This window comes from Lolium perenne, chromosome 3 (genome assembly GCF_019359855.2).
Source record: "Lolium perenne isolate Kyuss_39 chromosome 3, Kyuss_2.0, whole genome shotgun sequence".
In the NCBI taxonomy this organism is placed as follows: domain Eukaryota; kingdom Viridiplantae; phylum Streptophyta; class Magnoliopsida; order Poales; family Poaceae; genus Lolium; species Lolium perenne.
Window position 1 is genome coordinate 128,397,933 of NC_067246.2, and position 18,843 is coordinate 128,416,775.

Consider the following 18,843-nt stretch of genomic DNA (forward strand, 5'->3'; position numbering starts at 1 on the left):
AAGGGGATGAAGAGGCGAACTGTTCGGCGCGGTTAAATAAAAGGGGATATAGTGGAGATTTAATGCCACAGCAGTTTCCGAGAAAGTGGTGCCCAAAAGAAAAGAAAAACAACGGTCAAATCACGCGGAGAAGTTGAGAAGGCAAGGCATCATGATGAAGAATACTGCGACGGTTCTGCTCTGCCACGACATGACCCGACGACGAAAAAGCAGAGTGATTTTGGAATTATCAATTCCAAAACTAGGGGGGCATGTGTTATCACCAGAATTTGACCGGATCAGAGGTGGGCCGCGATCAAGATTGGGCTTGAAGAAATATACATGAAGAAATACGTGAACCGGCCTTGTACACAAAGTTTGGGCTAGTTTGCCCTTGTATCTGTAAATATAGTAGGATACGTGTCGGTTAGATAGAATTTGGCTCGTGCACGGTTGGGATTATTCCCACGTTAGAAGTCTACGGACTATAAATATGTATCTAGGGTTATCAAGAAAAACAACAATCACGTTCATCACAAACCAATCTAGGCGCATCGCCAACCCCTTGTTTCGAGGGTTTCTTCCGGGTAAGCACCATGCTGCCTAGATCGCATCTTGCGATCTAGGCAGTATACGTTTATTCGTTGTTCATGCGTTGCTCGTGCTGAAGCCTTTTTGATGGCGAGCAACGTAGTTATCATAGATGTGTTAGGGTTAGCATTGTTTCCATCGTATCACATGCTCTCGTTTATGCAACCCTTAGACGTCTAGCCGCCCTTACACATTTCTTAGGTGTAAGGGCGGCACCTTGCTTGATCATTGTTTAGTAGATCCGATCCGTTATGATTGCTCCTTGATTCATCAAGGATTAGTTTAATATCTGCATAGTTAGGCCTTACAAACTGGTTGAATGATCCAGTAGCACGTAGGGTGTAGTTTGCTAACCCTAGACAAGATGTTCCGGGGATCAACTTAATGTTGGTTTTTAGGCCTTGTCTAGGGTCGGTTTATTATCACCGTGCGTGGTTGCCAGGCTCAATCACGCGTAGGATGTTCCGATTATGTGGTGAGAACCCTAAATCGTCGTAGGTCGTTTTAGCTACATATTGATCAAGCAGGACCACCATGCAATCGTAAACCCCATACGAGTCATGGGTGGATCGGCTCCTTGAGCCGATTCACGGGACAACCTGAGAGCCGATCGAGGCTCGTATTTAATGTTTACGTGTATGCCATGCAGGAAACTAAGCGAAGCAAATCCATCACCTTCCTGATCAGGTATAGATCAGGTGGCACGCCCTTGCACCAGCATCGGACGTGCGTGCCGAGACTTTGCGGGCCGTCGCGCGAGGGACCAGGGTCAGCCGCAGCTCTGAGTTGTTCCCGGCTCTTCGTGTTGCCAGCCGTTGCTCGCCGGTGGGTTTCGGACGCCAACAGCAGGCCGGTTTTTTTTTTGGAACGAAACCCGGAAAACACGAGAAACCACGTCGGGTAGGAGTGAATTGGAAACGCATGGGGTACCTCGCATTTTTTACTCGTCTCTCGACGCGTTGCACGTGAGCAGATCGCGCCGCTGCACTCTTTCTCCACCGCTAGTTGCTTTTCTCCTGGAGACGCAAAGAGAACTACGCCACTGATTGCTACTTGCTTCCAGCTCGCTGGTTAGTTACTGTAGTAACTTTTTAGCCTCACGATTGTGTACAAGACTGCAGTACTACGTACTGGATCAGCACGGCAGGTTATTCTCCGTTGTGACTGTGATTTTTGAATTCTTGTTGTAGATTTTCTTAACATGTTGATTGTAGAACAATTCACGTCTACCAGAGGGATAAATTAATGGAGAGTATTGATTAGGAAGGGGTTTGTGGTGTAAGCGAGTGTTTTGGGTGACAAGAGTGTTTTCACCCAATACCCTTGAAAAATTACCCTCAATTACTCTCTGATACACTTCTGCCAAACAAGGCCTGAGGAAGGGGCCGGAGACGGAGAGGGTTTCAATGGGGTGGATGCCTACCGCCGCCATGCTGCTTGTGCAGATTGGCTTCACCGGTATGAACCTGATGTGCAAGATGTCGCTGGACAACGGCATGAGCCCCTACGTGCTCATCGCCTACCGCAGCCTTATGGCCGCGGGCTTCCTCGCTCCGTTCGCCCTCTTCTTCCAGAGGTCATAAATTTTTTGGTCATAGTTTCTCCTTTTTCGATAAAGAGCATATATTAATATCACGGAGATACCAATTACACCCAGCCTCTGCAACAATATCATACCCTAATGGTATAAAGGATGCACACAGCCAAACGAGAGTAAAAATTACAAAAAAGAAAGGTCCCGCTACAGAGATCCATAACTTGAAATAACAACACTGACACCACCAAGACAACACCAGAAGATCAGCTTCTCCATAAGCGACGTCTCCAAGAAGAAAACAGTGCACAAACGCTGTCGTCGCCCGATCATAGATCTTAGGTTTTCACCCTGAAGAAAGGCATCCCTCTCAAAACAATGTCTTCAACAAAAACATTGCCAGGCACAACCAATTAAGGTCAGACCTTGGATTTTCACCCTGAAAGATTAGACTCTGAACTTCTCCTGTGCAGCCGCCCCCACATACCAGTCGTTGTTTCAAGTCACGAAGCACCAAGCCAACTCCGCCTCACCACCAATATCCAACCATCATAGCTGTTCCACCGATCTCGGCTTGATAACCTTCTCTGCTAACACCATGGAAAGAAAACGAACTCCATGATATTAACAGCCAGCCGAGCTTTGAAGCGCTCCCTCTGAAACCAAACGGCCAGATAAAAACATGGGTGCGCACGACCGAAACCACCCAATCCAGCAATCTTCAGGCATTACTCGCACAATGAATTAAAGATTTTGAATCAAGATCGATATTAGATCAGTGATTTGAATCAATGTAACTACATGGTTGCAGGAATATGTGGATGCTGATCAACAAGCAGGTAGCTTTCCAGATATTCGTCTCCTCCTTTCTTGGGTAAGTATGTTTCTCCATTAGCAGTGATTAACTGCAGCAATGACGTTCTCAAGAAAAAACACAATGCAAATTGCCAAATCTGTAGTAAAATTGCTACTCTACTCTTCTCTCTGCAGCATGACCGTGAGCGAGCTCCTCTTCTTCGTGGGCTTCAAGTCCACCAGCCCGACCGTGGCCTGCGCGATCGGCAACATGGTCCCAGCGCTGACCTTCGTCCTAGCCGCGGCGCTCTTCTTCGTGAGATGGAACTCCATGTCAGATTGAACTCCACAGTTTGAAGTTCCAATTGATGGCAAACATTTTTCGACTCACGTTTTGTAGGGTATCGTCGGCTGGGGGATCACGTTTGCGGTGATGAGATGGTGCATTCAGGTGCGGGACCCGCTGTTCGTCTCCATGTTCAGCCCTGTGGCTCTCGTCGTCGTCGGCCTTCTCGGCTGGGCTTTCCTTGACGAGAAGCTCCATCTAGGAAGGTATGTGCCCAATGCTCCACATATCATACTGTATTTTTCTTGAGAGAGAAGGGAGAGGACAGTAGGACACAACATTCTGTCACTATATTTCTGCCTTCACATTACATTGTTTTTGTTTGAGTTGTGTCTCTGCAGTGCTATTGGCTTGTTTCCCTACCTTCTACTCGATTGATCGACAGAGAGAGAAGGAGAATGAACAAGGTAAACTCAGGTAGTTTTTGTGCCGCGCAACTTCTGCAGCTTTTCAGTTCTTCCTTTTATTCATACGGAAAGAGAACATGTCAAGCAATGTGCTCCACTACTGATCGCGTCCACCCCCACGATCCGAGCTTCGTGCTCAACTAACTAGACCTAGTCCTGGTGCCGCACAGTACGCAACAACCAGGGCTTGACTGAAACGACTAAGTGCTATGGCTGACGAAACTGACAGAGGTGTCGAAAAAGAATACTTGTCCAAATACAGTGGAAGAAGGGAAGGCTGTACATGGTGCTGTGTGGCAAAAGGAAGGTGGCCAGCGGACCGGCCCAACTCGAGAGCGGCAACAGGAACCCAGAGGGCGGGACTGACGTGAAAAACGTCGACGGCGACGCCGATTCCTCGCCGGCTTGACGTGAAAAACAGTGACGCTGGGGTCGTTTAGTTCACTGAGTCTAGCCTGTGGGTTGGAGAGTAGAGACAGTGTCATCTGGATTTTTTTTGAAATTTGAACATTTCTTGAGATTGTATTTTTTTTAATTAACATTTTCAAGATTTTACATTTGAACAAAATTTATTTTTAAATTTGATTTTGTAAACCTAAACATTTACGGAGGAACACAGGAATCGTAGAGCTCGTCAGGTCAGCCACTTGGGAGTGCACGGACCAGGTGCGTCTCGGCTCTCAGGAGCAGCCAACGGATCAAGGTGGGTCCACACCTCTTGTAAGCCGTGGGTACGTGCATCGGGCCCGCCCGCCAGCAAAACGTAGGCCCGGCACGTCGACGCTACGAGCGCACCGGCCGCGGTATCGTTTTCAGCCGTTCAGCCGCGCCGGACACGACAGGTAGACGGATCGGGGTGGGCCTGTTCTGATCCTCAAACGCCCCGGAAAAGTAGGGAGCAGACAGATTAAGGACATCACGGTCGGCGCATTTTTTTTCTGATAATAACACGGTACAATATATAGAGATTTAGTGACTTGATGTTTTCAAATCTCACAGTGATTTGTTGCCAATATCCACCATTCATCTCTCCTCCAACGTATCTGATTGACTTAGAAGTTAACTAAATAAATAAAACTACTTGAATTTTTTTGAAAATTCTATAATAAATCATGCATGTTCCGATTTCTATTACCATGAAGGTTCATTCCATTTGAATCAAAGGTTTGTGATTAAAAAGGTATTTAGTTTAAACTATTGCTCGAAAACGTAAGAAGCTATTTAATCACAAGCTAGTTATCCGAATGGGATGGAACATTTCCAGATTTTAAAATGAGGCATTTGCACTTTACTGGAATTTTTTCAATTTTTTGTATACTTTTAATTTTTTAGTTTGAAGTCAGAGGCAATCTCAAACGTTGGATCTGGGATGGATGGTAGATGCTGCCACCAAGTCAGGGTGAGGATCGCCATTCTGAACTTTTATTTGGTACCAAGCCAATCCACGGACGAACCGTTTTGCCCCTGCTCTATCTCCCAGGCGGCGGGCAGCAGATCCCATCTCCACCAGCGTGAGATCTGGGCCCCTCTCCCTCCGCTTGCCGCTCCGGCGGCAGGAGGGGGAGGGGACCTCGTTTCTCCTCCGTTTTGTAGTTAGGGCTTGTCTGCTGTGGTGCGTCGTTGGGGTGGTGGGAGCGGCGCCCGGGCAAATAAATCTGCCTCAACTCCACTCCCACACCGGCGGCGACCTTCATGGCGGTGTCTCGGAGTTGTTGGCAAAGTGTGCTTGTCGATCTTTCAGGTCGGCAGCTTGGTCTTCTCGCCGTTCTTCAGATCTGGCGAGATCTGTTTCTCGACGTGTCACTGGCGTTTGTCGTTGTCCACGACGATGCTGGGGGCCGGGGCGAGGTGGTTCTTCTGGAACGAAGATGTTGGTCCGGAGGTGGTGGATATGCCGTTCTTCTCCGACTTCGTCGATGGGAGGCGGCGTATCTTGGTCCAAGACAGCACGGGGACGTCCCCCGGTCGACGTGCCACAGCGACATGTGCCTCGCTGCTTGCAGCAGGCCTGTTCATCGACTCACAAAGCCTCTTTGGCGATGGTGCCTTTTTGGATCTTGCAATGGTGGAGGCTCGGCGTCTCTTCTTGCGTTCGTCTCGGCGGCGGTGGATTTAGACGGCGGCCGCTGGCTATGGTGGTTGCAGGAAACTCTAAGAATCGTTTTGTATTTCTCGATCTTTTAGGATTTTCTCTGCAAATTCAGGATAATCATTTTATCCCGGTTTGTCTTTTAGTTTCCACATATGTTGCTTTATGTAACTTGGTTTTCGATTAATGAAATATGTGGTTTCTCTCAAAAAAAAAAAGTCAGGGTGAGACTTGGAAGCATGAAGTCACTGAGCTCTATTTCAAACATAGACCAGTCATGTAGAAGCAACAAATATATAAATGCACACTTTAGCTCTACGGTTAGCTTACAAAGAATGAACTAGGCGGATTGGGTCTTGACAATGACGAAGTTAATATAGACGAGTTTCGCTATTGACAAAAACATAACCTTCCACTGACAATATTTTGCCCTTACTTTATGAGACACATACTCCCTCCGGTTTAATGAAGGTTAGACTTTGTCAAATTTAAGAAAAATAAATATAGAAAGCATATCAAGAATCATCACAACGAAGGCATAGATGTTGATATCTTTTCTCATATTTATTAAAAATTCACAAAGTTTGACATCCGCTAAATCTAGAAGCAGAGGGAGCATGTGTCAAACCTAACGATTAAAGTCTGGTTGGCTAGCCGTACAATCACCTTTCTAGCAATCTAGTCTCACATTCGTTCTCCCGTGCATGGATAAAATTGCATTTACCCATCTCAAGTGGGCGAGGGTAACCAAAAACACCCACCTTTTTTTTGACAAAAAACAATCACTCAGAAGTAAGAACGTGAAAAAGTACACCGACCCGTCGTCATAAGTGACTTAACCATGATTATGACATGTGGGCCCATTTAACTATTATTAATTGTTGTCTTTTTGTAAATTTTCTAGGCCCACATGTCAGCCTCAATCTTTCTTAGATCTAGCTCCCTTTTATCTAATATCCTTTTTATTTTTTCCTTCTTATTTCTTATTGGGACAGTCTATTTGACACTCGGTTGTTTTTCAGATCATCATCACTCGATTTTTCTTCCAATCAATTGATGACACATGAATATTTTATTTATATTCATGAAAACTGGAATTTTGTAATTTATAATGTACATACAAGTAATTTACATGCAATTTACAGTGGATATACATTTACTTTACATGTAATTACATTGTTAGTGGTTAGTAATTTTACTCCTAATTTACATGTAAATATGTTGTAATATGCGTAAAAGTAAGAGAGTAAACAAAGAAAAAGGCAAGTGACCCAGTCAATTTACCACACGTGCAATGGACAGAAAAATCTGAGTGTTGACGAAACAAAGAACACTCGGTTGTCAAATAGCAAAAGTGTTCTTATTTCTTTTCCTTTTCTTATTATTTTTCTTATCTAGACGAAACATGGGCACATCGTGTGAGGAGTTTAGTGGCGCTACCCCACCTTGTCGAGGACCGTGGAGGATGGCGGCGGTACCCATCTCCTCCATGAGGTGGCTCCTTTGGCAGCGCAGAGACAAGCTCCTCCATGAAGAGGTTCCTCCGACAGCGCGAAGATTGCCTCATCCCCTAGGAGGTGCCTCTAGCGGCACAAAACCCAGCTTCTCCTTCGTGGATCTGGTACCGGTGTGGCAGGCCCCTCAATAGTGCAGAGCCATGGGGGCAAATACATTCTTGATGAGGTGGAGCTCGATGTTGACAATGACTCGCTCGATGCCGATGGAGCTTGTTGTCTGTCACGTTGTGGATGGTGGAGCTCAATGCCGATTACGATGTGCTCTGGATGGGGAGGATCTCGATGCCGATCGCGGGGCCACGCGCAACGCCAGATCCCTGGCTTCCCTAGCTCCGGTGTAGTAGCTCCACCTTCTCGGATTTGAGAGAGGAAGAGGGAGGTAGACAAGGGGGCACATTTGAGAGCGGAAGATAGATAGAGGGGGCTGACATGTGGTCTATAAATAAAATAAAATGCAAAAATGCACATAAGTTAGAATGGTCTAACGTCTATCACCCTGCCTGTTTCCGCGTTGCCACGCCACCCTAACATGGTTGGGCCCACCTATCATTTGCGTGGTTAACTCACTAATGACTAGTCATAGTTATGACGGGTTTATGTAATTTCTCCACGTACATGGTATATTGTCAAGTGGGATCCTATTTTAATTTCATTTATAGTGCATTTTACATTTTTATACTCCCTCCATCTAAAAATAAAAGTCTCACTTTTATCTATATACGGATGCATCTAGATACATTTTATTTAAAGATACATCCGTATTTAAATAAACCTGAGATACCTATTTTTAGATTGAGGAAGTATAAATTTTTAAACTAAAATTTAAACTAAAAAAATACAAAATACACTATAAGTAAAATCCCGGTGGGATCCCAGCTTAGTACATGGCGTCAATTCCGTGGATTTCGACTATGTAGTCGGCGAGTCGCGTATTCATTCGACTATTTTCTCCAGTGACATCCTGTCACATATTCCTTGGTTGGTTGGAGCACACACGACTTGTGTATTTGGATTTCGGAAGCTGATAACAGCACATGTCTAGGAACCGTTCAAGCCGTTGTCGGAGGAAATGAGAAGCAACAAGCAATAATAGAAAAGGAAAAGGAACCCGCGTGGGAGAAAGCGGCACCGGGTCCCATACAAAAGCGCGCCGATTCCATGGAAATGAAATGGCATTTGTTTTTGCAGGAAAGGAGATGTGGTGGTCTGGATTGTGTTGGGACGAAGATCCAGTGCGCCATGTCACGTGTCTTGTGAGTACTATACTGCTGCTCATGGTGGGTCCTAGCTAGCACACCTGCGCTAAGGGCATCTCCAACCGCGCGATCCAAACCGCGCCCGCGCGTCCGTTTGGGTCGAGCCGGACAAAAACGCGGCCCAGCGCGCGGACCTATCCCTAAAACGGATGGCCGCGGCGTCCGGGACGACCCAAACCCGGCCCAAATCTGGGACGAGTTTGCGTGGCCGCGGACGCCGGATGCTGGTCGCTCGCGTCCTCCCCTTGTCCGCCCCTGGCCCGCCTGTCTGTCTCCCAAAACACAAACCCCTCGCACACATCTCCCGCCGCTCCGCCGCCAGCCAAGGACTGGCGATTTGGGAGAGGCGTCGACGCCGGCCACCGTCGCCGACACGCCAGCAAGCGGGGCGGAAGCATAGGACGCGGCCCCGCGCTGCTTTCGCCGCATCGTAGCAGAGTCTGAGGACGCCATCGCCGTCGCCGCTGTCCTCCCACTGCGGCGAGACCTCCCGCCGTTCGCAGCTGCGCCGTTGCCGCCGGAGGTGAGCTCTCGTGCACCGTGTTCGCAGACCGCAAGTCGGCCGACACGACCATGGCCTGCAGGTCCCTACGGACGCATTGGATGGCCTCCGCGTGCGAGGTGTTCGATGAAATGGGCATACTAAAATTTGTCCCTCTTCATCTGTAGATCATGGACAAATGACGACGACTACTTCTTCAAGAACTTCATCGACACGTCGTCCGACGAGGACTCGGACGACGAATTTTTCACGGATGCTGCGCTGATCATCCACGATCACATTGTCTCGCAGATCCCCGTGCACCGGGGGTCCTTGCCGGGGCGCGCCGCCGCCTTGGACCGCAAAAGAAAACCCAACTCAGAGCAGGAGGCAAGGTTTGCCAAAGAGCAGGAGGCAGCCCGGAAAGATGTCGAGCGAGCGTTTGGCATCCTCCAAGCTCGTTGGGCTATCGTCAGACACCCTGCCAGAGTCCTGGGATGTGCAAACTCTGTGGGAGGTGATGACCGCATGTGTAATCATGCATAACATGATTGTTGAGGTAGAGCGGGATGATTCACTCTATGATAGTGACTGGGAGGGCCAGGGAGAGTTGGTTACTCCTCAACGTGGCCCGGCATCATTCCAGGAAGTTCTTCATGCACACCATGAAATTCGAGATCTAGCTGTACACAACCAGCTGCAGGCAGATTTGATCGAGCACGTCTGGGCAAAGATGTAGGCAACAATGCTGCAAACAACGATGATGAAGGAAATCCGGAAGCCTAGATCATTTGTATCGTTTTTTCATTATTTTTTTGAATAATACTTTATCCTTCATTACGTGGACAATGTAATGTGTAATAAATTTTGAGCATTTGAACTATTTTATAAATTTTCTACAATTTATTTTGTGTTTTTATAGTGGATTTACAATAAAAAGTACTGTACGGGGCCGCGACCCAAACGTGCCGCGTTGGGCGCAGGGCGCGACCCAAACGGATGCGCGGACGCGGGACTCCGTCCGCGCGTCCGCTCGGCCACCCAAACGGCCCAAAACGGACGGCCCATCGCGTCCGTTTGGGTCAGCCGGTTGGAGATGCCCTAATGGATTTTGATGCGCGAAATCAGTTGGTGTTTAACTATGTGGCCGAGATCGGAGCTTCGACCAAACCCACCTTTCTCACATATTCTACTACAGGTACCTTCCTTTTAAAATAAGTGCTCCCAAAATTATACAGAAACAAATGTATCCAGATATATTTAAATCATAGATATATTTCAATCATAGATATATCTCTACAAAAAAATTGCGACATATATTTATTATTTATTTTTAAATGGAAGGATACCTCCGTTAGGGTTTACAAGGACCCCTCAAAATTTAAGCCTAACTTAAAAAATATATACAAATTTAACATAGTAAGTATAAATTGTGTCTCCGTCCAAAGAACTGCCTCTCCATCCACAGATGCATGGTGTCCTATTTTTTTGAAAGCTCCAACTTTTTACCATGTATTTAAGAAATAATACATGAGACAAAATCCATAAAAGTATACCGTTAAGAACTATTTCAATACAAAATAAAATGGTACGATAATTTTACATCACATAACTACACAAACTTAAAAAATGGTTAAAAGTAAATCTCAAACAAGCATGTGCACCATGTAATTGTGCACAACTTCCACAAGGCATATCTGGTTGGTTTGGTATATCTGGGTACAACTATTCAAAGTTAAGGATACCTACATATATTGTGGCGGTTCACCACACTGGGCACAATTTTGAGGAGAACCGAGAACAAAAAAACATGCGGGGAATCAAATTGCCCCTTCAAGCTAGGAAACCAACAGGCGCACCGCATTGCTGCATTAGGCCAAACCCGTCTATGTTAGGGTTTACAAGGGTCCCTCAAAATTTAAGCTAACTTCAAAAATTATAAATTTAACATAGTAAGTATAAATTGCGTCTCCGTCCACAGATGCATGGTGTCCTATTTTAAGAAATAATATATGATACAAAATCCATAAAACTATAGCGTTAAAAACTATTCCAATACAAAATAAAATGGTACACTAATTTTACATCACATAACCGACACTTTGCTAACAAAAAAAAAAGGTCAAAAGTAAATCTAAAAACTAGCATGTGCAGCATGTAATTGTGCAGAATGTAATTGTGCACAACTTCCGTCGCCATGCTTCCACACAAGGCATACCTGGCTGGTTTGGTATATTTGGACATTGATTCAATATTAAATCGATATCTACATGTATTGTGGTTGCTCACCACATTGGCCACAATTTTAAGGACAACTATGAACAAAAAAAAATGCAGGGAATCAAATTGCCTCTTTTAAAAAAACACCAACCGTGTTACTGGATTAGGCTAAACCTCTCTAGCTAGGTTGAGCCTCATTTGAAAACAGAATTTTGGATACGTACGAATAAGATTGAAATATTATTATACATTGGATCATCAAGGCCAAAAGTCGAGCACATGATCAACGCGATGAGCGAGGCAAAACAAATATAGCAAGATATAAAGCGGCGCAAAAATGCAAAAAAAATGAGCGGAAACAAATGTGGCAAAAGGAAAATAAGGTTTCTCTTTGAATCCGTTATCCTAATTTGTTCTGCTCCTTCCATTCGGTCTGTAATAAGTGTCGTTGGTTTAGTTTAAATTTGGATAGCTTTGAACTAAACCGAAAACGCTTGTTTCAAATTTAGATAAATTTGGACTGAACACGTGATACTTATTGCGGATCAGGTGGAGTACTCGTAGCTAAAACTGAGTCAGGATCTCATGTAGCTTCTTTGCTTGCCATAATCGGATCAATTTTCGCAAGAAAGGAGCTCAAGTTAACTAGTACGCAACCCACGCGCGCCCAGTCCAGTGGATCCGACCGAATTTCGGCACGTAGCAGTCCACGGTTCTATCTATCCGCATGGAATGCTCACGGTGGTAGCGTGAGTGCGCGTGGGGGGAGGAGAAAAACAACCAACGGCGACAGCAAAGCAAAGCAAAGCAGTATGCTTCACCGGAGAAGAGAAGAGAAGAAAAGGTGGACGTGGAAAAGGCGAATACAAAAGTGTGGCTGCCAGCCGCCCCTTTTGCCTCCGCTTTCCGCCAGATTCGCACCCCCGCGAGCTGACGTCGCCCGGCCTGCCCTCCCAGCCACCAGTTCTCGTGGCTGACGAGCCCCCTCGCCGCTGACCTGGACGCCAGCTGTCCCCCCGCCGGCCGCCTACGCGTCAACATCTCGCCAAGCGATCTCGATCTGCGTCCTCGAGGAACTCAAGAATTGCGTCTGCATCCCTAGCGTAGCGCCATGCTGGTTCGAGTTTTCGGCTGGCTAGCGATAGTTGTACCTGCGCTAGTCGCCCAAATGTTGCAGTTTACGTACGTACACCAACGGTGCAACGTGAACGTTTTCGCTTTTTGGCTCTGCTTCCTAGACCTGCCCATACCATCGCCTCAAATCAAGCTCTGATCAAACTCAAAAAAGATCACAATCAAAGTAAGCAAAACACAACCTAAAACTTTGCAGAAGAGCTAATTGTATGTCACAAATCCTAGATGTAGACCATGTTTTACTTTACCAAATTGAAAAATCTCAAGTCGACATATGTTATATTCGAGGCTACACAATTTTTTTGCACTATTTTCTACTTGAGATGTTAGTTTTTGTCATTTTTTTTTCTTGCCCCTAATATAAGTCATTTTGAGTTAATATTTTGCAGGTTGATAAAGTAAAACATTATCTACATCTAGCTATTTTTAATTTTGTTTTTGAAACAAAAAATGTTGTTTATGAACTTTCCAAAGAACGGGTTGCATGGAGCCCGAGCTCCATTTGTCGACGCCCGGCATGATCTACCATACATACATGCTTTTATTAGTAGCAAAGCACGAGTATGTATGAAACATTGATTATATATATATATACTAATTTTAAGAACACTTTGTAGAATCTAGATGACCCTGATCATCCTATGGCATGTCGCAAATTGGGGGAATTCGTGTGTGCTCGATATTTCATAACTTATAAAAATGTAAAAATAGATACAAAATCTGGTCATTAACTGAATTCAAAGTATCTGGATAATACTCTTCTCACAACTTCCATGTCTAGAGAGCATTTCCAAGGGACTACAAATCCCACCTAAAAAAGCTTCAAAATGCCATCTTTTGGTGTTCTAGGCTCCAATCGAATACCAATCATACACCCAAGGCATAAAATGGTAGCCACTCTATTTTCCCATTTGACACCATAAACCCTACTATCCAACAAATTGTGGCAAGCCGCCCCAACTCCATGCCTCCTCACCGGTCACCATCCCACCGCCGAGCACGTCTCTCCACCAACGCACCGGACGGGCCTCCTCATACATCATCGGGCCACATCATCTACCCTCCTCTCTCCTTCACTTGGCCTCAACCACCCATTGAAGAAAGTATTAATTTTGATTGTTTTCCGTGCGGTTGCTATGAAAAAATCAATTAGCTAGTATGATGTGCAGTGCAAAGCGACGAAGAAAATTTTGAACGGAATTTATGAAAATGGGCTCACTTGTTTGATTTTTTGACCACACCTCATTAGATGATCGTTGATGAGAAATTTGAGATGATGACTACTTTGCTTGCCGACATTGATTCCAACATGCATCCAAAATATGGTAGTTCGGTGCTGTGGCGTGTGGTGGATTGCCAGAATATGCTAGAACGCCATGCCTAGCTCGTTGAAGATTAGTTTACATATAACCCTGTTTATGATGGTGGTTCATTACGTACAACGGGTTATTCTCTCTTAGTGCGAATATTGTGTAAGAGCATGATTCATACTAGAAGGAGAAATGAGTTCGGCATAGAAGGAGAAATGAGTTCGGCCAAGGAACTCGAGCACAATGCTTTGTAGAATATAATGAAGACAATGCGCATTATATCCACCTGAGTTTATTGATGAGGTCGTATTTATCAGGGAAAGCACACTCATACCAATTTTGACATAATGGTGAATGCTTTGATTCATACCTTTGGAAGAGTACTTGTGTTCACCAAATAAAGAAGACACATCATGCTTTATGTAAATTAGTGTTTCCAAAAGAGATATATCCCTTGCAAGGTCAGTTGTTGATGCTCCATTGGTGAACTTTCAAGTCAACGTACGATCACAACTACATAATGGCCTACTCGCTTGTAGATGACATATATCCCAAATGGTCAACATTTACGAAGACAATATCACACCCTTAATGTAAAAAAATATAACACTTACCCAAATGCCAAGAAGCGGTTAGGAAGGATATAGAGAGAACATTTGGGGTGTCACAATCTTGGTTTCCAATTTATCATGGACCTGCTCGATATCGGTATCAAAATTCATTATGTGAGATCATGATAACTTGTGTGATCATGAACAACATGCAAGTTTCAAATGAACAAGGTCAAAAGAAAGCCTTCGAGTGTGAGTATGTGGGAAAAAGTATGAGTCCGTCGTGGACCAAGTGTGAGTATTTTTTATTATCAAAAGACCGTCAACCGCATGGTACATGAACATCTTCAAGTTCATCTAGCGGAGCATCCATGGCAATTCCATGGGCAATAATTTATTTATGTTTGTTCTTGTTATATTTGGCATTTTGGGCCATATGTTATGTTTGAATTTAAATTTCAAAAAGCATTTAGGGAATGAATTGTATGTTGTAAAAACACAAGTGTTTGAATTATTATGATGCAAGGTTTGAGTCAACATACAATGCACATGTGTAATAGAAGAGAAATTTAAAACCGAGATATATGAGGTGTCGATTACTGGTAGCCAAAAATTCTGCTCCCTACTACATATAGGACGTGAGATTATTAGTAGTCTTTCATTAGATCTTTTAAGAATTAGACGCAACTCCTAACCCTTCATTTTGTTACTACTGACTTCTAATTATTTACTTCTTGGTAACGACTAGAACATTTAGATTCTGTTTGGATTTCACGATTCCAAAATACATGAATCTAACTGGCTTGGTTGTGCAAAAGAGAGAATTATAAAATACAGTTAAACTATATGATAATTGTTTGGATGAAACACAAGAAACATGTACACTAAACATGTCATCCGACGAGATTGAATGAATCTATAAATGCGGTTGGAGTGAATCTTCAAATTCCTATAGAATTAAGGCATAATAATCCAAACCAAAATAATTTAAGTACTAACAATCCTTTGATGCAAGGACAATCAATAGAAAAAGTTCTAAGGATTGAAATCCTACAAACATTCTATAAATATCCTACAATCCAAGAGGCCTTATTATATAATTGTACACTCTAAAACGTCCAATGAATTACCGGTGTGCTATTTGAAACTTTATTTCTTTCATTCATAGGGGTGCATGTGCAATTATTATAGTTTTAGAGGACGCGCCCGCTAATAACCTCCTCTAGAAAAAGCCCCCTCCTAAAATTCCCCTACTTTTTTGCCCATTCAGTTTCACAGTACTTCAATCTCATATTCCCCATGTAGAGTAGGAGCTATATCCATTAGCCTCTCTCTCTCTCTCTCTCTCTCTCTCTCTCTCTCTCGCTCCTCCAGCTCGGTGTTGCTCTCTCGCCGTTTCGCCCAGCTTCGAGTTACTAGGCCCTAGCGGCAGCTTGCGATCTTTCTTGGTTCGCGGGGAGGATCGATCGAGGATGTCGGATCACATGGATTCCGGTATAAAGCTCTTCGGGCGGGTGATCCCGTTGCTCCCTGAGGCTGCGCAGCCTGGGTCGCCGGAAGCGGAGGCGCCGGCCGGCTTCGACCATCCGCCGTCGCCGCCTCCGGAGTCGGAGACACCGGCGTTGGCGGAGGCTGAGCCACAGGATCATAAGGTTAGCTGATGAGAGGATTTTTGTTTGATCGGCAACTTAATATGCACATGTTTCTCGATTTCCCCTGTAAAATTAAACAAACGCACCTTCATCTCATCATATATAGAAATCTAGCGTAAAGAAAATGTTTAGCTAGAATTTTAGCAGTTGAATTTGAGAAATTGCGGATAAGTTCGAGGTTCAGGTGAATCGCCTGGGATGTGCATGCTGATCACGAGGCTGGGGATATGGATTGAATTTGGTTTGGATCTAAGAGTGGATAGGTCCAAAAGTCCGTACAGCGTTAGATGTCGGTTTCTCCAGTTTGGGTTCTATCTCTGAGTCCAAAAAAGCGCTGCTACAAAAGTTCTCCTGGTTGTGGGGCTTGCAGGGCAATAATTGTACTACTATGCCGTGGATGCTGATTAAGAATTGTTCTTTTCATTTTATAAGATAATATAAAATGAAGTTGAGCATGAAATTCTTGAAGATACAACTTTATTGATTTCAGGTTCTGTGAGATTTTTTGTTTAATTTGTGCATGAACAGAGCATGATTCGGCGTAGCATGTGTTGCCTATATATAGATATAGATGACTGGGCGAGGAGACAACATAGTTGGTAGGGTGTTGTTGTCTAGCTGCTTCCTCATAAGTATCACCTCTGTTCCTAATTATAATTAGGTACAGAGGTAGTAGTTATCAGTTACCAGTGCAAAGTTAGCAATCCATGCAAAATCTAGCTTCCTTTGAGCATGTGGTGGTCCCTCCAGCGCCTTTTCATCTTCTTTTGTCCAAGAGTGGTCAGCTAGCAAGGGGCTTCTCTGTTGAATAAGAGGTTCAAAATACCTTGGTTTTGTTAAAACGGGGTGGGGCAAATTTATATGGCAGCTCATACATGTGTCACCATATGCTCTCTTTGTAGAATATTGTAGACCTGTTGGTACCTCTGAACAAACATAATGTTCTCTCTTCTGTTAGATGTTAATATGGCAATTCAGTTTTATTTGTGTTGAAGTATTTGTCTGACAGTATCTCATGTTGCAACATTATAGGATCAACATAAAGAAACAGAAGACAAAGGTGATACTGAAATGAGGGTTGATGTGCCCGAAGAGAAAGATGATATTGGAATGAAGGGTGATGAACTAAGAGAGAAAAATGACATTGATATGAAGGTTGATGCACCACAAGCGAAAGAAAATTCAGAAACAGATGGTCCATCTGCCTTTGACCACAAGAAAGATGACTCTGCCCAGATAAGCAATTCTGACGAGAAAGCAGCATCAGAACCGAAGGATGAGAATGAGAAGACATCAAATGACGAATCAGGCCAAGATAAGGTGCTTAAGAAGCCAGATAAGATTATACCCTGCCCTAGGTGCAATAGCATGGATACAAAGTTTTGTTATTACAACAACTACAACATCAATCAACCTAGGCACTTCTGTAAGAATTGCCAAAGGTACTGGACTGCAGGGGGGACTATGAGGAATGTACCTGTCGGTGCTGGGAGGCGCAAAAGCAAGAATTCACCGTTGCACTACCGCCAGCTGTTGATGGGCCCTGATTGTTTAATGGGGTCTAGACTGGACATCTCCAACACACTGAATCCAGAAGCCCTCGCGTCTCTGCCTTCTATCCAGGCGCAGTCAACCAGTCGAAATGAAACAGTTCTCAAATTTGGGCCTGAGGTGCCACTTTGTGAATCAATGGCATCTGCGCTGAACATTGAAGAGCAGCATATCGCTAATGCTGGACCTGTACCAAGAGGTGAAACTAGGGAAGATAACTCTTGTGTGTCTTCTACCACAACAAATAACGGGATACCTGCCAGCGCGGTCCACGTTGATAAGAACGGAGCACCTGTTTACTGTAATGGAGTTGGCCCGGTGCCTCAGTATTACCTTGGAGCTCCTCCTTTCATGTACCCTTGGGGCATGGGATGGAACAACCTTCCTGTAATGATGCCAGGTGGAAGTATGCCCGAGTCTGCTTCTCCATCAGAAAGCTGCAGTACAAGTCCAGCTCCATGGATGAACTCTCCCATGATGCCTGGCTCAAGATTTCCTGCACCAGCATTTCCGTATCCTCTTGTTCCGCCTGCCCTCTGGGGTTGCTTACCAAGCTGGCCAGCCACGGCATGGAACACACCTTGGATGGGAACCAACGGGTGCATATCGCCGTCTGGGTCAAGCAACAGCAGCTGTTCAGGTGGGTCTCCTACCTTGGGGAAGCATTCCAGGGACTCCAATCCACTCAAGGACGACAAGGAGGAGAAATCACTGTGGGTTCCCAAGACGCTCCGCATCGATGACCCCGATGAGGCGGCTAAGAGTTCCATATGGGCAACTCTCGGCATCAAACCTGGTGACCCTGGCGTCTTCAAGCCTTTCCAGTTCAAGGGTGAGAGCAAGGGCCAGCCAGCAGACGCACGTCCTGCTCGTGTTCTACAGGCAAACCCCGCAGCGTTTTCTCGATCGCAGTCATTCATGGAGAGTTCTTAAACTCATGCCTGTTGCTTATGTTATACTAGCTTTTTTGGCAACATGGCTTGTACTGTAGTAAATTGTACATATAATATAGCTTCGCGGTACATGAAAAGATCAAAGGAGAGCTTTTTGAATAGCCACTAACCTGCAGTGGAGCTTGCAAAGAGCTTTCATGAGAACTTCCTTCGGGTATGTATTGTAAATACTTGACAAACTGGTTATGTAAAACTGTACTTAGGTGTAGTCAGGTGTACGCTCACCTGGTTTGCCCCTCCTAGTACACAGGTGCAAGTTGTAAACAGTTAACATTGATATTGATGACAACTATTCATCGTATCAAATAAATGTTTGAGATGCCCAGCATCGTTACCCCTTTCCAGATAATTGTTCTTTGTTTCACGATTTTGGAGGTCTCCAATTTGACATATTCCTATCTATGAATGAATCCTTATTTGGTTTTAGTTCAAATTTGAACTAAAATCACAACACTTATATGGATTCGAGGGAATAAA

At 44.7% G+C, this 18,843-nt stretch overlaps 2 protein-coding genes across 2 annotated transcripts; both read left to right on the top strand.

The window, feature by feature from the left end:
* Positions 1-1,976: 1,976 nt before the first annotated feature.
* Positions 1,977-3,623, top strand: LOC127339616 (WAT1-related protein At1g09380-like). The gene is made up of 5 exons (XM_051365444.1): positions 1,977-2,146; positions 2,916-2,978; positions 3,095-3,215; positions 3,300-3,451; positions 3,587-3,623. Exons 1-5 carry the CDS (start codon positions 1,977-1,979, stop codon positions 3,621-3,623), a joined length of 543 nt encoding a protein of 180 aa, XP_051221404.1.
* An 11,846-nt stretch (positions 3,624-15,469) lies between these two features.
* Positions 15,470-18,733, top strand: LOC127342382 (cyclic dof factor 2). The gene is made up of 2 exons (XM_051368322.2): positions 15,470-15,862; positions 16,895-18,733. Exons 1-2 carry the CDS (start codon positions 15,683-15,685, stop codon positions 18,344-18,346), a joined length of 1,632 nt encoding a protein of 543 aa, XP_051224282.1. The 5' UTR covers positions 15,470-15,682; the 3' UTR covers positions 18,347-18,733.
* Positions 18,734-18,843: the final 110 nt, after the last annotated feature.

Bases quoted from the DNA above. Each gene is read 5' to 3' on its own strand.
- LOC127342382 (XM_051368322.2), top strand. From the start codon at position 15,683: ATGTCGGATCACATGGATTCCGGTATAAAGCTCTTCGGGCGGGTGATC. The intron at 15,863-16,894 runs GTTAGCTGATGA...GCAACATTATAG, and splicing joins CTGAGCCACAGGATCATAAG to GATCAACATAAAGAAACAGA.
- LOC127339616 (XM_051365444.1), top strand. From the start codon at position 1,977: ATGGGGTGGATGCCTACCGCCGCCATGCTGCTTGTGCAGATTGGCTTC. The intron at 2,979-3,094 runs GTAAGTATGTTT...TTCTCTCTGCAG, and splicing joins TTCGTCTCCTCCTTTCTTGG to CATGACCGTGAGCGAGCTCC. The intron at 3,216-3,299 runs GTGAGATGGAAC...CACGTTTTGTAG, and splicing joins TAGCCGCGGCGCTCTTCTTC to GGTATCGTCGGCTGGGGGAT.